This window comes from Microcebus murinus, chromosome 7 (assembly GCF_040939455.1).
Source record: "Microcebus murinus isolate Inina chromosome 7, M.murinus_Inina_mat1.0, whole genome shotgun sequence".
In the NCBI taxonomy this organism is placed as follows: domain Eukaryota; kingdom Metazoa; phylum Chordata; class Mammalia; order Primates; family Cheirogaleidae; genus Microcebus; species Microcebus murinus.
This window is the reverse complement of record NC_134110.1, coordinates 54,500,555-54,520,358: the sequence shown is the minus strand read 5'-3', so window position 1 is coordinate 54,520,358 and position 19,804 is coordinate 54,500,555. Positions and strand designations below refer to the sequence as shown.

Sequence of the window (19,804 nt, the reverse complement as noted above, 5' to 3'; positions counted from 1 at the left end):
ACAGCAACAGTCCTATTGGAACTTTGTGAGTTCCTGTCTATGAAGCACTAGGTACAGCGTTTAGGACATGCCAAGAAATCAACAAACATCATTATGATTGTCAGTTAGAAGGACAGCACAAACTTATTGAATGTGAAGTGGAAAATATGTGAGGTTTGTATATTAGGTAGGCTTATAGGCCCACCTGGGGAGGATTAATGATCAAGGCAGACAGGCCAAAGGGAAAAACAAAAACAAAAACAAAAACAAAAAGCAACCCTTTGGTTGGGATAGACAGAGAACTTGATGGTGGATCCCTCTCCCGGAAAGTAGTAGGGCCATTGTACTTGGGGACAGCCTTGGGACGTCAGCACCCGGGTTTGACTGTGGAGGTTTGACGATTACAGACTGGCCCGGGCCGGCTCGGTTCTCCGGCGAGGGTCCTGGGGTGTGCGTGTGAGAGTGCGTGTGCGTGTGCGTGTGCAAATCCCAGAGGCGCAGCCCGAGAGCTGGGGGCGGGGCGGGCCCGCTGGCCAAGTCGCCGGCGCCGGGGAGAGTGAGGCGCGGGAGCGAGGCGCGCTCGCAGAGCCCAGCTCCAGCACCGCCGCCGGCTGCGAGCCCGGGCACCGACTCCGCGGGACTCGCTTTGCGATGGGACACCTGTGGCTCCTGGGGACTTGGTGCCTTTGCGGGCTGCTCCTGTGTGCCCTGGAACTCCGCTCAGGTAACCCGTTCGGGCGCTAGGGAGGCGAGCAGTAGAGATCCGTGTGGACACCACCCCTGCTCTGAGATCTCTGGGGAAGAGGCGGGACCACCTGGCACCTGCCCTGGGCTGAGGCTGTGAGTCCTGCTGCATGGGCATCCCGGGGGCCTGGGGACCTGGAAAGCAGGACAAACGGACAGAGACAGAGAGGGACATAGCGACAGAGACAGTGACAGGGACACAGAGAAAAAGACATATAGAGAAAGCGAGAGATTACTTTTAATTCATCATTGTTGCTGCTTGAATTATGGACACTCCACCACCAGCACCAAGTGACACATTTTTGAGGACTGAAATGTGGTCAGTCCTCAAGGACTGAGGTGTGAGAACTGGAAAGTAGCAACCTGTGTCTCTTGGGTCCCTTTGGCCACCGAAGACAGGGCACTATCCCCCAGTAGGGCAGGAATAGGTCTTTGTGGCCAGTGTCAGTCATTTCCAGGGGCAGCTGCCCTGTGTCTTCAAAGTAATACCCAGGAGAGGGCTGGGAAGAGACTGATAAGATAAGAAATTGGAGTTGTCTGTGGAGATAAGGAGAGGATGAACCTGAGATAGGTGAGGAGCAGCACCGCCTGGAGATAGGATCCAGCTCCCTCCCTGGAGTTTCCTGCTCTTGGCTGTTGGCTGCCCTCAGTTATGAGTATTGTGGAAGCAGGAACACCTTGTAGCTCTTGGCAAAGACAGACCTGAAGTGCAGAGGCTTTGGGTCTGACAGCTGGGAGCTGGTCTTCTTTATGTTGGAGAGCTTCTGCTATTATAGGTGAAGTCCACACTAAACATTTTTCAGGCAGGAATGAACCATACAATCATAATTCCCCTTAACCTTTTCTTATGCATCCATTTCAAACAATTAATAATTTCTGTGGTTCTTCTTCGCATCCCCACTTAAATTATTCTACCTACTCTGAGAATTTGTTTTAGGACTCTCGTAATTACCATATCTGTACAGTTTAAGTAGAAAATAAAGACTTCTTTCCATTGTGTATCTTTGAGTTGTTTTAATTGCAGGACTCCAAAGAAGCAGTGAACTCATCCCTATATTTGCACAAGTGGCTCTGCTCCCTCTGTCTAGAAGTCTCTTCATCTTTTTGATGGTATTTCCAGTCTAGCTAATTTATTTTTGTCCTCCAAAATGTGGCAGGAGCATCCATTCTTTCTAGAAGCCAATGTGAGCCAAGCAGTGTGGGTGAAATGGTCTTTCTGAGTCACCCATGGCCCCTGTGCTTTCTTCTGTCCCTCTGTACTGTTTGAGCTAAGCATTCAGAAAGTTAGGACTATTAACATTTCTGTATCCCCAGGAAGCTAACACAGTTTGTTGAATGAATTAGTGACTTTTACATTAGGAAGTTGACTATCATCAGGAGGCTAAAAAAGATCCCAGAAATTGTCTTTCTTGAAGTATTATTCTGTTGCAGAAAATAATTTCTCTTAAAACCAACATTACTTTTTGTATCTGGTCTAGTCCTTTAACTTACCTAGCATTGTATTTCTTATGTGCTTTTATAATGACCTATTTCTCCACATTGGCTGCTGTTATGTGGGCTACTGATCTGGATCTGCATTTAGCAGAGCACTCCATGAAATTAAGGTTTTAATAAATGTTTTATATAGCATGGTAGGTAAGTGATGAAAATGATCATACATTATTCTTACTCTTGGTAGCACCTAAGACAGTGCTTTGCACAAAGCCAATGAGTATGAACTAAGTTAATGACTTTAACTCCTTGTCAAACCATTGGTTAGTAGCAAAGCCAAAAATAAAACCTGAGTGTATTTTATTTGCAGTCCTGTAACGTTCACAATGTTTTTCTTGCAATATTGTGATATGTTGTATAAAATTTGACACTTGAAAGAAGAACTTGATGATTTCACCTCTACTATACTTTAATGTCTTTCAGATGGCTCTGAAATAATTCCCAAAGTCGCAGAAGTAATGCCCAAATATGGTAGCATAAATGGAGCAACAAGGCTAACTATTAAAGGGGAAGGTATGGTTGTGTTTTGTTGTTGTTGTGTTTTGTTTTTTGCCAAGGTTTCAAATAGTTGTATTTAAAAACTATTTCACATTTAGAGCTTTATGGTTAAAACAAAAAACAATGGAGTTGTTTTTTCACTTGGCCAAAATAATAAAACTCTGTCCCTTTTGATAGCTAATGAAATCCTCAGGAATCTCTATCAATTTGATCATCTCAATTCTTACTGTAATTACTTTCTTAACCAAGATCTGGATTAATGACTGAACTGAAAAGAACATAATTAACCCAACTCTCCAATTATGCTTTATTTTTCATGGGCCTAACAACATTTAATTTATTTTTATATTAAATGAAACATGTTGGGGGTGTTAGGGTAGAATGTTAGTAAGAGGGTATGATAGAGACTGTTAGTGAAACAAGAAAGACAATAGAAAGCAACACTGGATTCCTTCTCCTACCACCCAACTCCAGGCTTCATCAAGGCATGGTTTAGGTGTGATTCCTTTTCTCCTTGCCTGGTCTTGGGATGAAAATGCAGGGGGCAATCAGTAAATATATTTAATGAGCAGCTGTTCCTAGGATTACATAGAAATATGTGGTTCTTTCAGCCATAAGGCTTTTGCAATATAAGTGATAGTAGTCTTCAGATACTTATGAATATTTCAAGAATAGGAAAGAAACATTTACAAAGAATATTAATGAAATTTATTATTTGGTCTTTAAAATAAGAAATGAGAAGTTTTTGGAGTCAGTTAACAAAGCAAGGCATTTAATTATTCTGTATTATATTGAAATGTTTTTTAATACTTCTAATATTTCTGTAGAAATCAATCTCTCAATGATATACTTAAAATGGTTTATGCTTTTACATTGTGAACAATATATTCTGAATTAAAGTGCTATTTTTTAGAGTTAACAACTGTAACAAATGTATTTGGTAAAGATTATTTTAAAGATGCCTTTGACCATAACTTGTAATTTGCTGTTAAGATGGTGTGCTTGAAAGCTACTGGGTTTTAAATAGAAATTTAAATGCCATGAGAGAAAGGCTTGGATTCAAAAAACAAAACCAAAAACATCCAGCCATTTTTTCCTGTTTTTAGAAGCCATGGCTTGAGTTTAAGCACCTAGACTCAGATCATCCTTAGTTAGAAATAACAAAAACCAAAAAACATTCTATTCTTAAGACATTTTGGAAGGGCATCTTTTTAAATCTAGCTATAATCTTTGCTCTTGTGTGTAAGATCTAAGGCAAATAGTCTCAGGACTCTTAATTATGAAGTACAAATATCATGTTCAATTTCTGGTTTTCCCATCAGTCCCAATTTCTGGTTGATTTTAGTGGACACTTACAGAAGAGTTCAATCCTATTTGAATTGCAGATACCTGCACCCTTATTTGGATTTGTTTCCCCTGATCCTTGCTTTAACTACATACTGCAAGTGACTAGAAATGTGTTCACATATGTATTTCTCAGAGGCTGAGTCTAAATACGATTTTATTGCTTTTCGGAAGCAGAAAATAGAATGTTGGTTGTCAGGAGCTGGGAGAAGGTGAAAATGGGGTGATATTGGTCAAAGGGTAGAAAGTTTCAGGTATGCAAAATGTCTAAGTCTTAGAGATCTACTGTATAACAAAGTGCCTGTTTTTAACAATACTAAAGTGTATACTTAAAATTTTGTTAAGAGGGTAGGTCTCATGTTTCATGTTCACATCACAAAAATAAATAGGAAGTAGAGCAGAAGGAAACGTTGGAAGTGCTAGAAGTGTTTATGGCATTGCTTGTGGTTATGGTTTCATGAGTGTATACTTATCTCCAAACTCATCAAATTGTACTTATTAAATATGTACAGCTTTTTGTAAGTCAATCATACCTCAATGAAGTATTTTGAAATAAATAAACAATAAATACATAAAAGGTTATTTTAGTGTAGGTTTTTGGGTACCCATGATATGTATAGAATGTGTAGAAAGCAAAACATACCAGAGCTCCTATAGCTACATGAATGAACTTGAACAAAGTTTATTTGGAATGACTACATTCACATAATGCATCAATGTTTTCTCTGATAAATATATTCTCCACTTTTAGAATAGCATGCAGTTCTAACTTACCAATCATACAAGAACATCTTTCTTTCTTTCTTTCTTTCTTTCTTTCTTTCTTTCTTTCTTTCTTTCTTTCTTTCTTTCTTTCTTCTTCTTTCTTTTTTTTTTTTCTTTTTTTGAGACAGAGTCTTGCTGTGTCTCCCAGGCTAGAGTACAGTGGTGTCATCATACCTAATTGCAACCTCAAACTCCTGGGCTCTAGCAGTCCTCCTGCCTCAGACTTCCACATGCTGGGACTACAGGCACACACACACCGCACCCAGCTAATTTCTTTATTTTTTGTAGAAATGAAGTCTTGATCTTGCTCAGGCTGGTCTCAAATTCCTGGTCTCAAGCAATGTCTTGGCCTCCCAAAGTGCTGATATTATAGGCATGAGCCAATGCGCCTGGCTTAAGAACATTTTCTGAATGGCATTCTATATTCTAGATGACTACTTAAATGTTGGCCCCATATTACTTTCAAAAATTTTTTTTTTTTTTGTAAAAGTCATTATGAAAAAAATAAGCTATTGTAGAAACGCTTGACTTAGAAAGTGAGTTCTCTGAGTACCACACAGCAGAAAGATCTACTGTTAACATCTGGTGTACCCAAATGACATACTTTTGAATATTTCCAAACATGATACAGTATTGACCTGTAAAAGCAAGAATTTACTACTGCACTACTTTGTTCAAAAGAAGCCAAAGATAGATGATTTTACAATTATAATGCCCAAGCAAAAGTGTTTTAGGCAATTGCGTGATCATAGAGATTTTTTATGATATTTCCTTCTAAGATGACTGGTTTGATGAGGAACATTATCATTTTGATAAGTTCTGGAGTATTTGCAACTATATTAGTTTCATTACTTTATAGTCATCTCTTGTATTTTTCAATTGTCTTCTTTGACATTTATCATGTTTCTCTTTATTTAAAAAAATCCGTAAGATGGGAGGAGTAATATTTTACTTGGCTCCTTTTTCTAGCTATTTCCCTTACAATGTCTGGCACCTACATTTTTTGCTGAAATGAAGTGTTGAATTATATAATTTTTACAATATTATGGAAAGCACATAGACTTTGGTCCTGTCTGACTACCTTTCAATTCCATCTTTGCCACATTGCATCATGTGACTGGGGGCCAGTTACTAATACCTCTCTAAGCCTCAGCTTCCTCATCAGTAAAATGAGCTAGTAATTCCTACCTCTTGGAACTGTTGTGAATATTGAAAAGGATGATGTATCTAAGTTACCTGTTATATAATATATGCTCTGTAAATTAGAGATTTTTTATTTTTATTATTTTTTGCATTTATGTTATATGCCTAGTTTAATTCTTTAAAAACTGTCTTCCAGTGGGGAGGAATGGCAGGGGCAATATATGTAACCCTAACAATATTTGTACCCCCATAATATGAAAAAATTAAAAATTAAAAAAAAAAAGAAGGCAAAAAAAAACTGTCTTCCATACTTTACACTGTATCTTTCTTTCCTAATGTTTTGAATGTCACAACTTTTAAGTAGGTTAATAAACTCTCAAGCCTTCTTTTTTAAACTAAAGAAACCAGGTTTTTAAACTAGGCTGCATTGTACACAACAACTGCTGGCTTTAACAAACTGATAATTTCCGTAATAGCAGCACAGGCGTTACTTTTGGATTGCTGCTATCACAAGACCCAGGTTTGCGTGCCTGGCAATTCCTGTCACCAGTTTTTCTGCAAAAGAAAAAAACACATTACAACATGTCAGGAATTTCCATCCGAAGCCTCCACCTTTTTCTGTTTCCACGGTACACCCAACCCTTCCTGTAATCTCTGTGCTTTGGAGTACTTCCAGAAGTGTCTTCTTTATACCCAATTATTTGTTTAGAACTATACTTTTTAATTTATTTTTTAATTTTTTTTAGAGATAGAGTCTCCCAGACTGGAGTGGAATTATACTTTTAATTAAAATTCTTTTTTAGAGTAGTTCCTTTGTGTTTCTTTTTAACTCTGGAATTAGCTAAAAATTTAAAAATATTTATATACTTATTTGTTTGAACAAAAATTAATGATGAAAATATTTACAAATCTTGTCGATTTGGTTCATATTAATATTTCCTCATAGATTTTACTCGTAGGACATTTTCAAATATACTATATATTTTTGACATTATAGCAGCTCCTAAGCTAAAAACAATAGCATCTTTTGTTGATATTATTTTTCAGAATGGCAGTCGTGTTAGGAATGCTGAAGAACAGATCTATGTTACCATATCATTGATGTGACATATACCAGATAGGAAAACAAATATATATATCACATCCTGAACCACATCACAAGTAAAACTTTCCATTCTTTAGTTATTAATAGTTGCCAGCAGCCCTCTGTGTGTTCCAAACTCAATATGAACTCGAAAGATAAGCAGAAGTTGGCAAAAGGAAAGAGCAGGTTTATGTGTCTTGCATTGCTGTGTGTTCATATGTCTTCTTGCAATTCCATTTTAGCAGTAATTGCCTTTCTAGATCAAAACTGCAAATTCAATGCAAATACCTTTCCCATGTTAAATTGGTACTTATATTTGTCCTTTAGCCTATGATGGATGAGTCATTTGGTTAAGGTTTACCAGCTTAGAGGAATAAAGTGATGTTTATTAAAATCCCTACCTTTGTTGAGTTTCTGCTTACTTTTTCTACATAGAAAGGAAAGGGTAGGCTAGGAGCTCAGCACATAGGGGCTAGAGGAAGTTACACTGGGTAACAAGTAATAGCGTTGGCAATTACAGCCCAATTTGAGATTCTGGCCTCCCACTTACTGATTCTGTGTTATTTTTATAAAGGGATATTAATGCTGAGCCTAAATGTCAAGATTTTTGTGACTAATAACAAGAGCAAATATCTATTGAGCTCTTAGTAGATGAGCCAGACAACATGTTAAACACTACATATAAATCATTACTTAGTATTCCTAAAAACCCATTAAAATAGATTATGGTCACTTTTCTGATGAGGGGACTAGGCTGAGAGAGTTTACATTTTTCCCAAGTCATAATGGAAAGGGGTGCTGGAGCTGAGATTCCAACCCAGGTTATCGGAGTCTAAAGCCTGGGCCCTTTCCATTAAACATCACTGTCACCTAACATGTAGCTTTACCAGAGCGGGAGTTTAGTGGCTTTGGTATCTGATGAACATCTGGCACAATGAAGTCCTACTTCCTGTCCAATGCTACATTAAGCAATATTTATGTTGTCTAATGGACCTTTGTCCATTAGAATACTGAAAATTTGTCCTTTGAACACTGGAAATGTTCAATAATTTAAAAAGCAGTTGCACCACAGATATCTGGCAACCTTAATTTTGCAACTTCAACTATTAAAGGTTATTTAATATGAGCACATATTATAGTAATGATTATTTTGTTGAAACATACTTCAAAACTACTAACATTTTAAGGTAAATACCAAATGTTTATTTTTTCTAACATTAGTATTATAAATAATATATTTACATTATAGTATTATAAATAGGATTATATGTAAGATTTAAAAAGTTAAATCTACATCTCTGGATTTACCAATTTTTCTTGTTTATTGATGTTAAGTTTATTATCCTACTGAGAACAATATGGTCTATAGGTAATTAAATTCTGAAATTCAAATAGCTTATAAATTTACATTAATGACATGAATGAAAATCCATCAGTGTAAAAGAAAAATTTTCATAATTTCCAAAATAGTACTAGTCATCAATTTGCCTGTAATAGTGTTTTAGTGTTAAGCACCTGCAATATTCAGAAAAAATTATATTTAAAAGTGCATTTATTTTTAGAATTTAGGAATTTTAGATTTTGAAGTAATCTGGGCAAAAACTATTTACTAATTTAACTTTCTTCCAAAAACATTATAATATAGACAATTTCATAGATGTGTGCAATTCACTTTGCATACTAGAACAGTATAAGTACCTTTTAAACATTTTTATTAGGAGAATATTTAATTATGGGATTTAAAGAACATTATCCAATTACTCTTATTCATAAGTTTTATTTCTTAGGTTTATTTCAAAATTGGATATTGTTTCAACAATATAAAATATTTTTATGTGGCATACAATACTTAATCTGTGTTTACGTCCAAATGTAGTTTTGAATTTTCACATATATATATATAATAAGATTAAAATAATTTTCTGCTGTTTCACATTATCCATTTGTCTCTTTCTGTTGGATCATACCCATCGGCATATGAACATACTGTTATTTTGCCACCTGAAAAAAAATAAAAGAAAAATCATCAACTTTCCCCTTGCTTTGCACTCCTCTCTAGCGACTAACCCCTTTCTCTGCTTCCCTTTGTAGTAAAACTCTTGAAATATGTTACCAATATTTGTTCTCTTCACTTATTGTCCTCCATTCTTCACTGGAGCCCATGACAAACATTTGTACCATCACTTATCCCATCATTCACTGACACAGCATCTTCACTTCTGCCCCTGGTCTGTTCTTAGAACAGCAGCTAGTGAATTTTGGAGAGTGTAATTCACATCGTGCCACTCTTTTGTTTCAAAGTTCCCAATGGTCCCTCACTCATAAAAGTCATCTAAAACTCCTCCATTTCTGATCTCCTCTCCTACTACTTTTCCTCATTCATACTTCTCCAACCACACTTGATATTACTTGTATCCATAAATATGGTCCCACCACAGGGTCTTGGCACATCCTATTCCTTCTATCTAAAATGCAATTCCCATAGATATTGTCGTGGTTTGCTTCCTCTGAGAAACTTCTATGACCATTTGTATCACAAGCTTCCTGTGTCCCACTTCATATCTTCATGGTATCACTTCTGACTTTAGTCATAAATGTTGCAAAGTTGTCCTTGGGCTCTTAACTCACTTTTCACCGTCAGACTCGCTGGTAGGCAGAGCTGTGATCAGTACACACAATCAGCAACTTTGTGTGGAGGTAAAGGTCATTCAAGGTAAGGTTATACATGGGCTCCTGGGCAGTGGCAGACGATTAATTGGTCAGGGACTAAAAATAATAGGATTAGAAGATCAAAAATAGGAAAGTTTTAGAGAGTCATATGAAGGGACTCTTGGTAGTAAGAATAAAGCATGCAGACCTATGTGTTTCAAGTTAACCACCATAAGAGAGCATCTCCCACAGAGGAGATGGAAAAACAGATTGATTGGATGATTTATCCAGGAGCTTCTCCCCTTGGCCACCTCAGTGCTTGTGCAGTGGGCCCATGAAGATGTTCATAGCATGGAGATTGTGCTTGGGCCAACACCATGGACTCCCTTTCACCAAGGCTAAGCTACCTACTGCTATAGTTGAATAACTAACCTGCCAGTAGCAGAGACCAACAATGATTTCCCAATGAGGTACCACCCCTCAAGAAGTCCACTCAGCTACTTAGTGACATGTTGATTACATCACTCCCCCTTTCTCATGGAAAGAGCAGAGATTTATTGTTATCAGAACTGACACCTATTCCAGATTTGGGCTTTGCCTTCTCTTTCCACAGTGCCTCTGCCACCACCATGTTCTGAGAACTTAAAAAGCCTGATTTACTGCCATAAAGTTCCATGAAATAGTGCCTCAGAGCAAGGAGTGCATTTCATAGTGAAAAAGTTGAGATAATGAACACATGATCATCAAACCTGTGTCATTCTGAAACATTTGGCCTAACAGATCGAAGGAACAGCCTATTAAAGCTGTGGCCAAGATGGCAGCTTGCGCAATCCCCACCTGTGGGTGGGATTCTGTCCTCCATAATATGGTATATGTATCGAGCCAATGGCAGATATATGCTGTTGTTTCCCAATAGAGAGATTGCATGAAGCTGGAAATAAAGGATTTATGTCCCTCACCATCACTCCCAGTGATCCAGAAATTGAATTTGTGCTTTCTGTCCTTGCAGCCTTAGGTTCTGCTGGACTTGTGGTATGAGTAGAGAATGCTTCAACCAGGGGTCACAATACTGAACTGAAACTACCTGATCAGTTTGAATTCATCAAGCATACTTCATATACTACAAGAGAAAACCTATTCTGAATATTATGAAGAAGTAGAGTTGTTTTTACTTAATTCAGATAGGGAAGAGTGTGTTTGGAATTCAGGATGTTCATGGGGGTATATCTCTTGGCTTCCGTGTCCAGTGATAATTGTGAATAGCCAATTGCAGCAACCACTACCTGACAAGGGCAAGGAAGTTAAGGGCTCAGACCGCTCAGTGATGAAAGTTAGCTCACCCCCTTAGCTGTAGGGCCTGCTGTGAGTAAGGGAAATCTACAATGGATGAAAGACAGGGGCATAGTGAATATTAATTAGAGCCTCAGGACTAGTTAGAGTAGTGTAACTTTATCTCATGAATCCTCTTGTGTTAAATTTTATTTTTTATTTTTGAGACAGAGTTTCATTACATCAGTGTAGCTCACAGCAACCTCAAACTCCTGGGCTCAAGCAATTCTCCCGCCTCAGCCTCCTGACTAGCTAAGATTATAGGCACGTGTCACTAGCCCGGCTAATTTTTCTATTTTTAGTGGAGATGGGATCTCGCTCTTACTCAGGCTGGTCTTGAACTCCTGTCCTCAAGTGATCCTCCTAACTTGGCCTCCCAGGGTGCTAGGATTACTGGTTTGAGTCAATGCATCTGGCCTCTCTTGTATTAAATCTTTAGCAGAGCTCTCACCTGGCCAACACTTCAAAGCCTTGGTGATAGATTATGCTTAATATATAGGCCATGAGCAGATATGTGTGGTGTAAGAGGTAGAATGTATCAGATGCCTTTTTAAATATATATGTTTATGTTGTTATTTATTGTAAATTTAGGGAGTACAAGTGCAATTTTGTTACATGGATATATTACATAATGGTGATATCTGGGCTTTTTGTGTAACCATTACCCAAATAGTATACATTGTACCCATTAGGTAATTTCTCAACCCTCACCACCCTCTCACCTTTTAGAGTCTCCAATGTCTATCATTCTACTCTCTATGTCCATGTGTACACATTATTTAGCTCCCAGTTATATGAGAATGTGCCGTATTTGACTTTCTTTTTCTGAGTTATTTCACTGAAGATAATGGCCTCCAGTTCCATCCACATTACTGCAAGAGACATAATTTTATTCTTTGTATGGCTGAGTAGTATTCTACATTTTCTTTATCCAATCATCCATTGATGGACACTTATGTTGATTCCACATCTTTGCTATTATGAATTGTGCTGCAATACACATATGAGGTTGGTATCTTCAATATAATACTTTCTTTTCCTTTGGGTAGATACCTATTAATAGTAGGGGGATTGCTGAATCAAATGGTAGTTCTATTTTTAGTTCTTTGAGAAATCTCCATACTGTTTTCTATAGGTTGTGCTAATTTATATTCCCACTAACAGTGTATAAGAATTTTCTCTGCATCCTTCCCAACATATATTATTTTTTCATTTTTTAATAATAACCATTCTGACTGGTGTAAGATGGTATCTCATCGTGGTTTTAATTTGCATTTCTTTGATGATTAGTGATGGTGAGCATTTTTTCGTATTTGTTGGCCCTTTGTATGTCTTCTGTGAAAAAATGTTTGTTCATGTCCTTTGCCCACTTTTTAATGAAGTTATTTGGGTTTTTGTTGTTGTTGTTGTTGTTGTTGAGTTGTTTGAGTTTCTTGTAGATTCTGAATATTTGTTAGTTCTTTGTCAGATGTATAGTTTGTGAATATTTTCTCCTATTCTATACATGGTCTATTTAGTCTGTTGATTATTTCTTTTGTCATTCAGAAGCTTTTCAGTTTAATTATGTCCCATTTGTCTATTTCTGTTTTTGTTACATTTGCTGTTGAGGTCTTAGTCATAAATTCTTTGTTGAGACTAATGTTCAGAAGAGTTCTTTCTAAAATTTTCTTCTAGATATTTATAGTTTCAGGTTTTACATTTTAGTCTTTAATCCATCTTGCATTAAATTTTTATCTGATGAGAGATAGGAGCCTAGTTTCATTCTTCTGTATATGGGCATTCAATTTTCCCAGTATCATTTATTGAATAAGGTGTCCTTTTCCTTGTGTATCTTTTTGTTGACCTTGTCAAAGATCCATTGGCTGTAGGTATGTGGCTTTATTTCTGGGTTCTCTATTCTGTTCCATTGATCTATGTGCCTATTTTTATACCAGTACCATGCTGTTTTGGTGTTTATAGCCTGTAGTATAATTTGAAGTCAGGTAATATGATGCCTCCAGCTTTGTTTTTGTTTGTTTGTTTGTTTAGAATTGCATTGGTTATTTGGGCTCTTTCTGGTTCCATATGAACTTTGGAGTTGTTTTTTCTGTTTCCATGGAAAATATTATTGGAATTTTGATAGGAATTGCATTGAATCTGTAGATTGCTTTGGGTAGTAGAATCTGTAGATTGCTTTAATGATTTTAACAATATTGATTCTTCCAGTCCATAAGTATTGGATGTTTTCCAGTTTGTTATCATTTACAATTTTTTCATCAGTGTTTTTTGCAGTTTTTCTTCTAGAGATCTTTCATCTTTTGTTAAATGTATTCCTGGGTATTTTATTTTATTTTTATAGCTATTATAAATGGATATGATCATCTCAATATATGCAGAAAAAGAATTTAATAAAATTCAGGATCCCCTCATGATAAAAAGCCTCAACAAAGTAGGCATAGAAGGAATAATAAAAGCCATATATGACAAACCCCAAACCAACATCAGACTGAATTGGGAAAATTTGAAAGTATTCTCCCTATGAACTGGAACAAGAAAAGGATGCCCATTTTCACCACTCCTATTTAGCATAGTACTGGAAGTCCTAGCCAGAATAATCAGACAAGAGGAAGAAATAAAGGACATCCATTTTGTAAAAGAGGAAGTCAAATTATCTCTGTTTGCTGATGATATGATCATATACCAAGGAACCCCTAAAAACTCCTCCAAAAGAATCTTGGATTTGATAATAGAATTCAGCAAAGTTTCAGGATACAAAATCGATATACAAAAATCAATAGCATTTCTATACATCAATAACAACCAAGCTGAGAACCAAATAAAGAACTCAAATGTTTTTATACTCAGTTTTACATCCTCTTGTGCTTATCTCTAATTCCAGCCACAGCTGTGGAAAATAGTTCACTATGTACTTTGACTCTAAATAAATATGCTTCCAGATTTTTGACTGAAGTTTTCACAGCGTATCTTTGTTGATCATCCAAGAGCGTCTCTGAGACAATGATTTAGGACATTGGAACCCATATAACATATCTTATGTGCAGCCAGAAAGTGCTGGAAAGATTATTTCCCTAAGAGGGAAATAATGGGGAACCAGATCTGGTAAAAGAATGCTACTTGGCATTGATTCTTTGATTTGGAGGGGCATTCTATATTTTTCTTAGAAATTCTCAGCAATATTGAGCCACAGTTGTCCTCAGTGATGCCCAAATTTTCTGACTCCAACTTTTGCCCTCCCTCATACCTAAGGGATTACCACCCAAATAAACTAACTGCTTATAAGACCTCACCTCAGACTTTGCTTTATAGAAACTCAAGGTAAAGATCCCATCCCTTATAAAATAGTGTTGCCCTCTTCTAGTCTCTGTAACCCCTTTAGCCTGCTTTTTTTTTCCATGGCACTATGCTCATCAGATATAGAATCTAGCGGGGAGATGTGTGTGCGCACACACGCATGTGCACAGTAGATTCTCTGTATCTGCAGGTTCTTCATCCACTGATCCAACCAATTTCAGATGGAAAATACATTATTTTTGAGATTCCAAACCCTCTGATATGGGTTCTGCAGGGCTGGCTGAAGGACTTGAGCATCAGCAGATTTTGGTATCCATGGGGTCCTGGAACCAATCTGTAGATACCAAGGAATGACTGTAAATATCCTCAAGCAATACTTTTATAACTAAATTAATTAAAGGCCAATTTTTATGCTTCCAAAGAAGACTAAAGTCATAGGGATAAATATGAAATATGTTCACTGCTTGAGTACTATTTATTAAATCATTTATTGAATGATTTGATACTGACAATTGTTAGATCTCTGAAAATAGAATTCTATAATAATTGAGTTTTCTTACTTTTCCAGGTTTTTCTCAAGCAAACCAGTTTAACTATGGAGTTGATAACACTGAGTTGGGAAACAGTGTGCAATTAGTTTCTTCTTTCCAGTCAATTACTTGTGATGTAGAAAAAGACGCAAGTCATTCAACTCAAATTACATGCTATACTAGGTTTGTTTTAAAGTAACATTATTAACATCATTTTCATCATCTAAGAAGACATAGTTATGCATATTAGTAATATAATTGTTTTTATCACCCTGGCTATTATAAGTAACATTTTTCTGATTATTAGTTATAATTTTTGATTTCATGATGTTTAGACTATTTTATGCTTTTATTATATTCAATTATAATGCTCTTTCCATATATTTGCATGATAAAATATATTCTATATCTTTTTCCAGGTTATTAGAGCTATTATTTTATCATTATTGAGCTCTTTTGGAAGATAAATAGCTGCTATTAAATTGTAATGATGTGCCTCAAAATACCAAAATTATGCTTTCCTGTCCAGCTTGATTAATTTTATTCAAATCTTCACATAGTCATTAAGATTAAAGATGAACATCTTGTATAGTGACATCTGAAGTTCTTTGCTATCAGCCTAAATTGATGTGTGTTATTAGCAACTTATGCAAAAAATTTAAATCATTTTAAATTGCAACTTTCAATATTGACCTTAGAAACAGGTAACTCATATTCCAGAGGAGTTTTATCTACAGTTGGCTTGTTGGCTATTCTTCAGCAGGAAAAGCTTATTTAGGGGGAAACTTGGTTAACTAATACTTTTTAAGAAATAAAGCATGGGATAACTGAATGTGATATTTTACTATTTTAAATAATTATTATCATTGTTATGTTTGTTGTTATTGCCTTTGTTGTCTTTTTCTGGGGGAAGCAGAGTCTTGTTCTGTCTGTTGTCCTTTTTAATCAGCACCAATGCACATAGTAATAATAGGTATTTGTCTGAATTTCATAAAGTTAGATTTTGCATAAAGGGTTCAGGATAAAGATTATGCTTACATAATGGAATTTAAACATCAAGTAGAATTTTAGACACTTTTTGTGTCTAAAATGTTTGAGTCTGGGGCTGTAGTTTTCATCAATACTATAAGGAGTTATTGCATTCCTCACACATTCTTCATTTACTTTTTAGAGCAATGCCAGAAGATTCCTACACTGTTAGAGTCAGTGTGGATGGGGTTCCCATTGCAGAAAATAACACCTGCAAAGGTCACATCAACAGCTGGGCATGCAGCTTCAATGTATGTAGCAATTTTCTCTTTAATTTATGTATGATTTATCTTGTTTTCTTTCTTCCAAAACTGGGTTTTTATTTTTATAGATTATTATCTATTTCTACATTCAAAAACATATTAGCATGTAACTAAGGATAACTTCCCCCAGTTTTAGTTACATTCCATAGTAATTGAATCTCTTTTATTTCTGATTTGTTTTCCCATCCTTTAAATTCATTTTATTAATGAATTAAAATTATATACTTCCGAATTAGTTTCTTGTTTATATTTGTCCATTTTTATTCATTTCTGTTCTTTTCTTATTTTCATTGTGCTCACTGCTTCCTTTTAAGTAAAAGCATAGCTACTTTTTCTTTCTATATAATTTCTAATGTAAATAGATAAAATGTGTCTGCATGTAGTATAAGTGTTACTCAAAATGCAGTTGCCCTAAATAGAGGTATTTGCAATAATGCATTTTCTTCTAAGCACCATCCCATATATTTTTAAAAATTGTAGTTATGTTTTAAATTGTCCACTACCGAGTACTACAATGTTCCAATGTAAAATGAAATGTTAAAGAAAATAATAATTACTTCTGTCCTCAAGAAGCTTCTGTGATTCTCAAATATATTGCCAAATATGATTCCCAATATCTCTGGTTCCTTTCTCTCTCCCTAGACATGGAGCCATGTTTTGTTTCTTAGTATGTCCCACCTAAATGGCCCCCAAACAACCCAAATTTAGCATATCTCAAACTGAACTTTGTGTATTCCTCCTCAGTCTGACTTTTTCTCTGATTATCTCTCACCATCTAAAACTAGAAACAGTTTATCATCCTTGGTTTCTCCCGCACCTTCACTTTCAGCAAACAGCAGTTGAGCATTCACTCTACCTAATTCTCATTTTCCAGAGTCAACCACTTTCAACATCATCAGCTGTGTATTTAACTAATAGCTATGTTTATTATTTGGAAATATACTTATTGCTATTTCTGAATCCTTATAGTTTAGCTATTGTCTATTTATGTCTTACTAGAGAAGATGAGAACTAAGCACCTGTACTCATACATCAGTGCCTCAGTAGTACTGCCTAACACTACTCCAAAACTTAGTGGCTTCAAGCAGCAAAAACTTATATTGCTTATGCATCCATGAGTCAGCTGTGTAATTCTGGAGCTGGGTGATTCTAGACAGTTCATCTCTGTTGGCCTTCTCATTTGTCTATGGTCAGCTGTGCCTTGAGTAAGAGGCTTTGCTGATCTTGGATGGGCTCTTTCACATTCTGAGGCCTCAGCTAGAACAACCAAGTTGATTAGGTTTTGTTTTACATGATCTCTTTATCCTCCAGCAGGTAGTCCAGACTTATTCACATGTTGTAGGTAGGGATCTCTAAAGAGAGCAAAAGTATGCAGGTAATCTTGAGATCTAGGCTCAGAAGTGTCACATTACTTCTATCATATTCTAATGGTCAAAGCAATTTGTAAGACTAGTCCAGATTTAAGGAGTGAGGAAATAGGCTCCATCTCTGGATGGGAGGAACTACAGATGCATTACAGTGTGAGGATACAGAAGAGGGGAAAAACTACAGCCATGTTTAAAAGGAAATTACTACCCCTCCCACCTCCAACACACAAATGTCCTCCCATCCCTTAATTAGATATGCCCTACTTTTTGATAAAATCAATATTCATAACATTATTTATGTCTATGTAAGTATGTTCACAGCTGAGCCATGTAGTATACTATGAGGAAATTTTATTTCTTATACAATATATTGTTTTCCCTGGAGTTAATAATTGGCTCTTTTATATATATTTGTGTAGTTTCCAGTGTATCAAACTCTCCACCAAAAGTGACATTTTTTTAATATATTCAAATCATTGGGTAATTTATGAAATCGTTTTTGCCAAGAATACATCAATTGTGAATCCCTCTGTCCTCCTGATCCAATGTGAACAGTTTATTCACTAGATATGCAGTATGACAGTCAATCATTAGGTTTCCTTTCACAAGCTTTCTGGGGACTTCGTCTCCTATTACTATCCCTTTCTAAGTCCTATGTCTTCCTCTTTCTTAATTTACTACTTCATGATGGGGGAGTAAAGTATGCTTAAAAAATAAAATTCTTTCAATACTAAATTGAACTAAAACCCTTCCAATACTAACATTTCCATGCTACCTTTACATTTGGTTGAGTTTAGTTGGGTATTGAATGCTAATTTGGAAATACATTTTACTTAGAATTTTGAAATTTTGTCGTTATTGTTTTCTGGCTCAGTGTGTTTTAAACTATCTATGGTGAAGGATAAACTTTAAAAATTGTTTAATCTGTTGAGGATCAATATCTTGTAACTATAATAAACATCACAGCAATGTCAAATTGATATAAAAGTTTCTAACCGCTTACTCTCACTTTGTGTTCTTAAAACCCTATACAAAATTATGTATTTATAACTTTTAATTCTCATACTATTCTCTGGTTTTATATTTAATAATTTTTATCAATATCCTTGACTGCTGTTATTCATAATCTATAATTATTATTAATTTTCAGAACCTGTTCTCCTCTTTCTTTCTAGATAAAATATTTGCTCCATCATCATCATTTATTCTTGTGATTTTTGCAGATAATTTAAATTCAAAATCTGTTTCTGATCTAGTCCTTCAAGTTATGATAGAAACTAATATATTTTTTAATATGGACTCTTCAATTATTTTGTCACAGATATTACTTAGGTGAGGACACAGTGTCTTAGAGAGATTGATTTGCAGGGATATTGACAATACCTCGATATCCTTTCTGTTATTCTGCCTCTAAAAATGATATTTTGCCCAGCGTCTTCTTGAAAAAATTCTATTACTTTACATAGATTATCCTTTGTTTATCTTCTCCTTTTACCATTTTAAAGTATGAAAGATTAAGTCTGAAGTTGTTGTTAGCCTCACATTTTAAAATTTATCTCTTTTCCTTGGCAATATAAAAAATCTGTCCTGTCACTTATGAAGAAATCTGGGCCTCTTTCTTTCAAGTTGTCCCTTAATGAGAATGGAGGGACAACTGACATTTATTGAGGATACTTTGTGCTAGATTATTTTGCTTGTATTATTTTCATATCCATGCAGAGGCTACCTGTTTCTCTACCATCAACTCCTTCCCTCCACCCCGAAACAAACTTTATTCCTTAAAAATGCTTCCCATGTTTCTGGCTTTTTCTGTTTTTGGTGACACACTTGTGTTTTTGAAGATGAACTCTTTTTGATCAATCTCTAGCCATCTATTTTCTCCTGCATTATTTGTTTTTAAGTGTAAATTGTGTTCTGGATGCATGTTGGTTACTGAGGGTTCTTTATTATGCCCATCAGCTCTGCTCTTTACCCATTTAATATTAATTTTTTTACATTGCATATTTCCCTTTTGTAGTAATTATTTCTCATTTTGTCATGTAAAAAGAGACTAGCTATGTTTATTAATAATTAACATGGTACTGACTGATGTACCAGGCAGTATTCTGAGTATTTTATGATTAACTCTTGACTCTCATAACAATCCTATAACTGGAAATGTTATTATCTCTATTTTATGGATGATAAAACTGAGGCACCAAGATATTACATTACTTACCCACAGTTAACGCAGCTAATGGGTGGTAGATCTAAAATTTGAATTAGGACAGCCTGACACCAGAATCTAGGTCTTATCCC

At 35.7% G+C, this 19,804-nt stretch overlaps 1 protein-coding gene across 2 annotated transcripts in view; it reads left to right on the top strand.

Annotated features, from left to right (window-relative positions):
- Window positions 1-538: 538 nt before the first annotated feature.
- The window catches only part of PKHD1L1 (PKHD1 like 1), a 155,045-nt gene continuing 135,779 nt past the window's right edge, over window positions 539-19,804 (top strand). For both annotated transcript variants that reach the window (XM_076005072.1, XM_012786304.3), the window contains exons 1-4: window positions 539-703; window positions 2,638-2,727; window positions 14,886-15,030; window positions 16,019-16,127. In XM_076005072.1, the coding sequence (XP_075861187.1) occupies window positions 631-703; window positions 2,638-2,727; window positions 14,886-15,030; window positions 16,019-16,127 (417 nt within the window). In that variant the 5' untranslated portion in view covers window positions 539-630. The remainder of the gene's footprint in view (window positions 704-2,637; window positions 2,728-14,885; window positions 15,031-16,018; window positions 16,128-19,804) is intronic.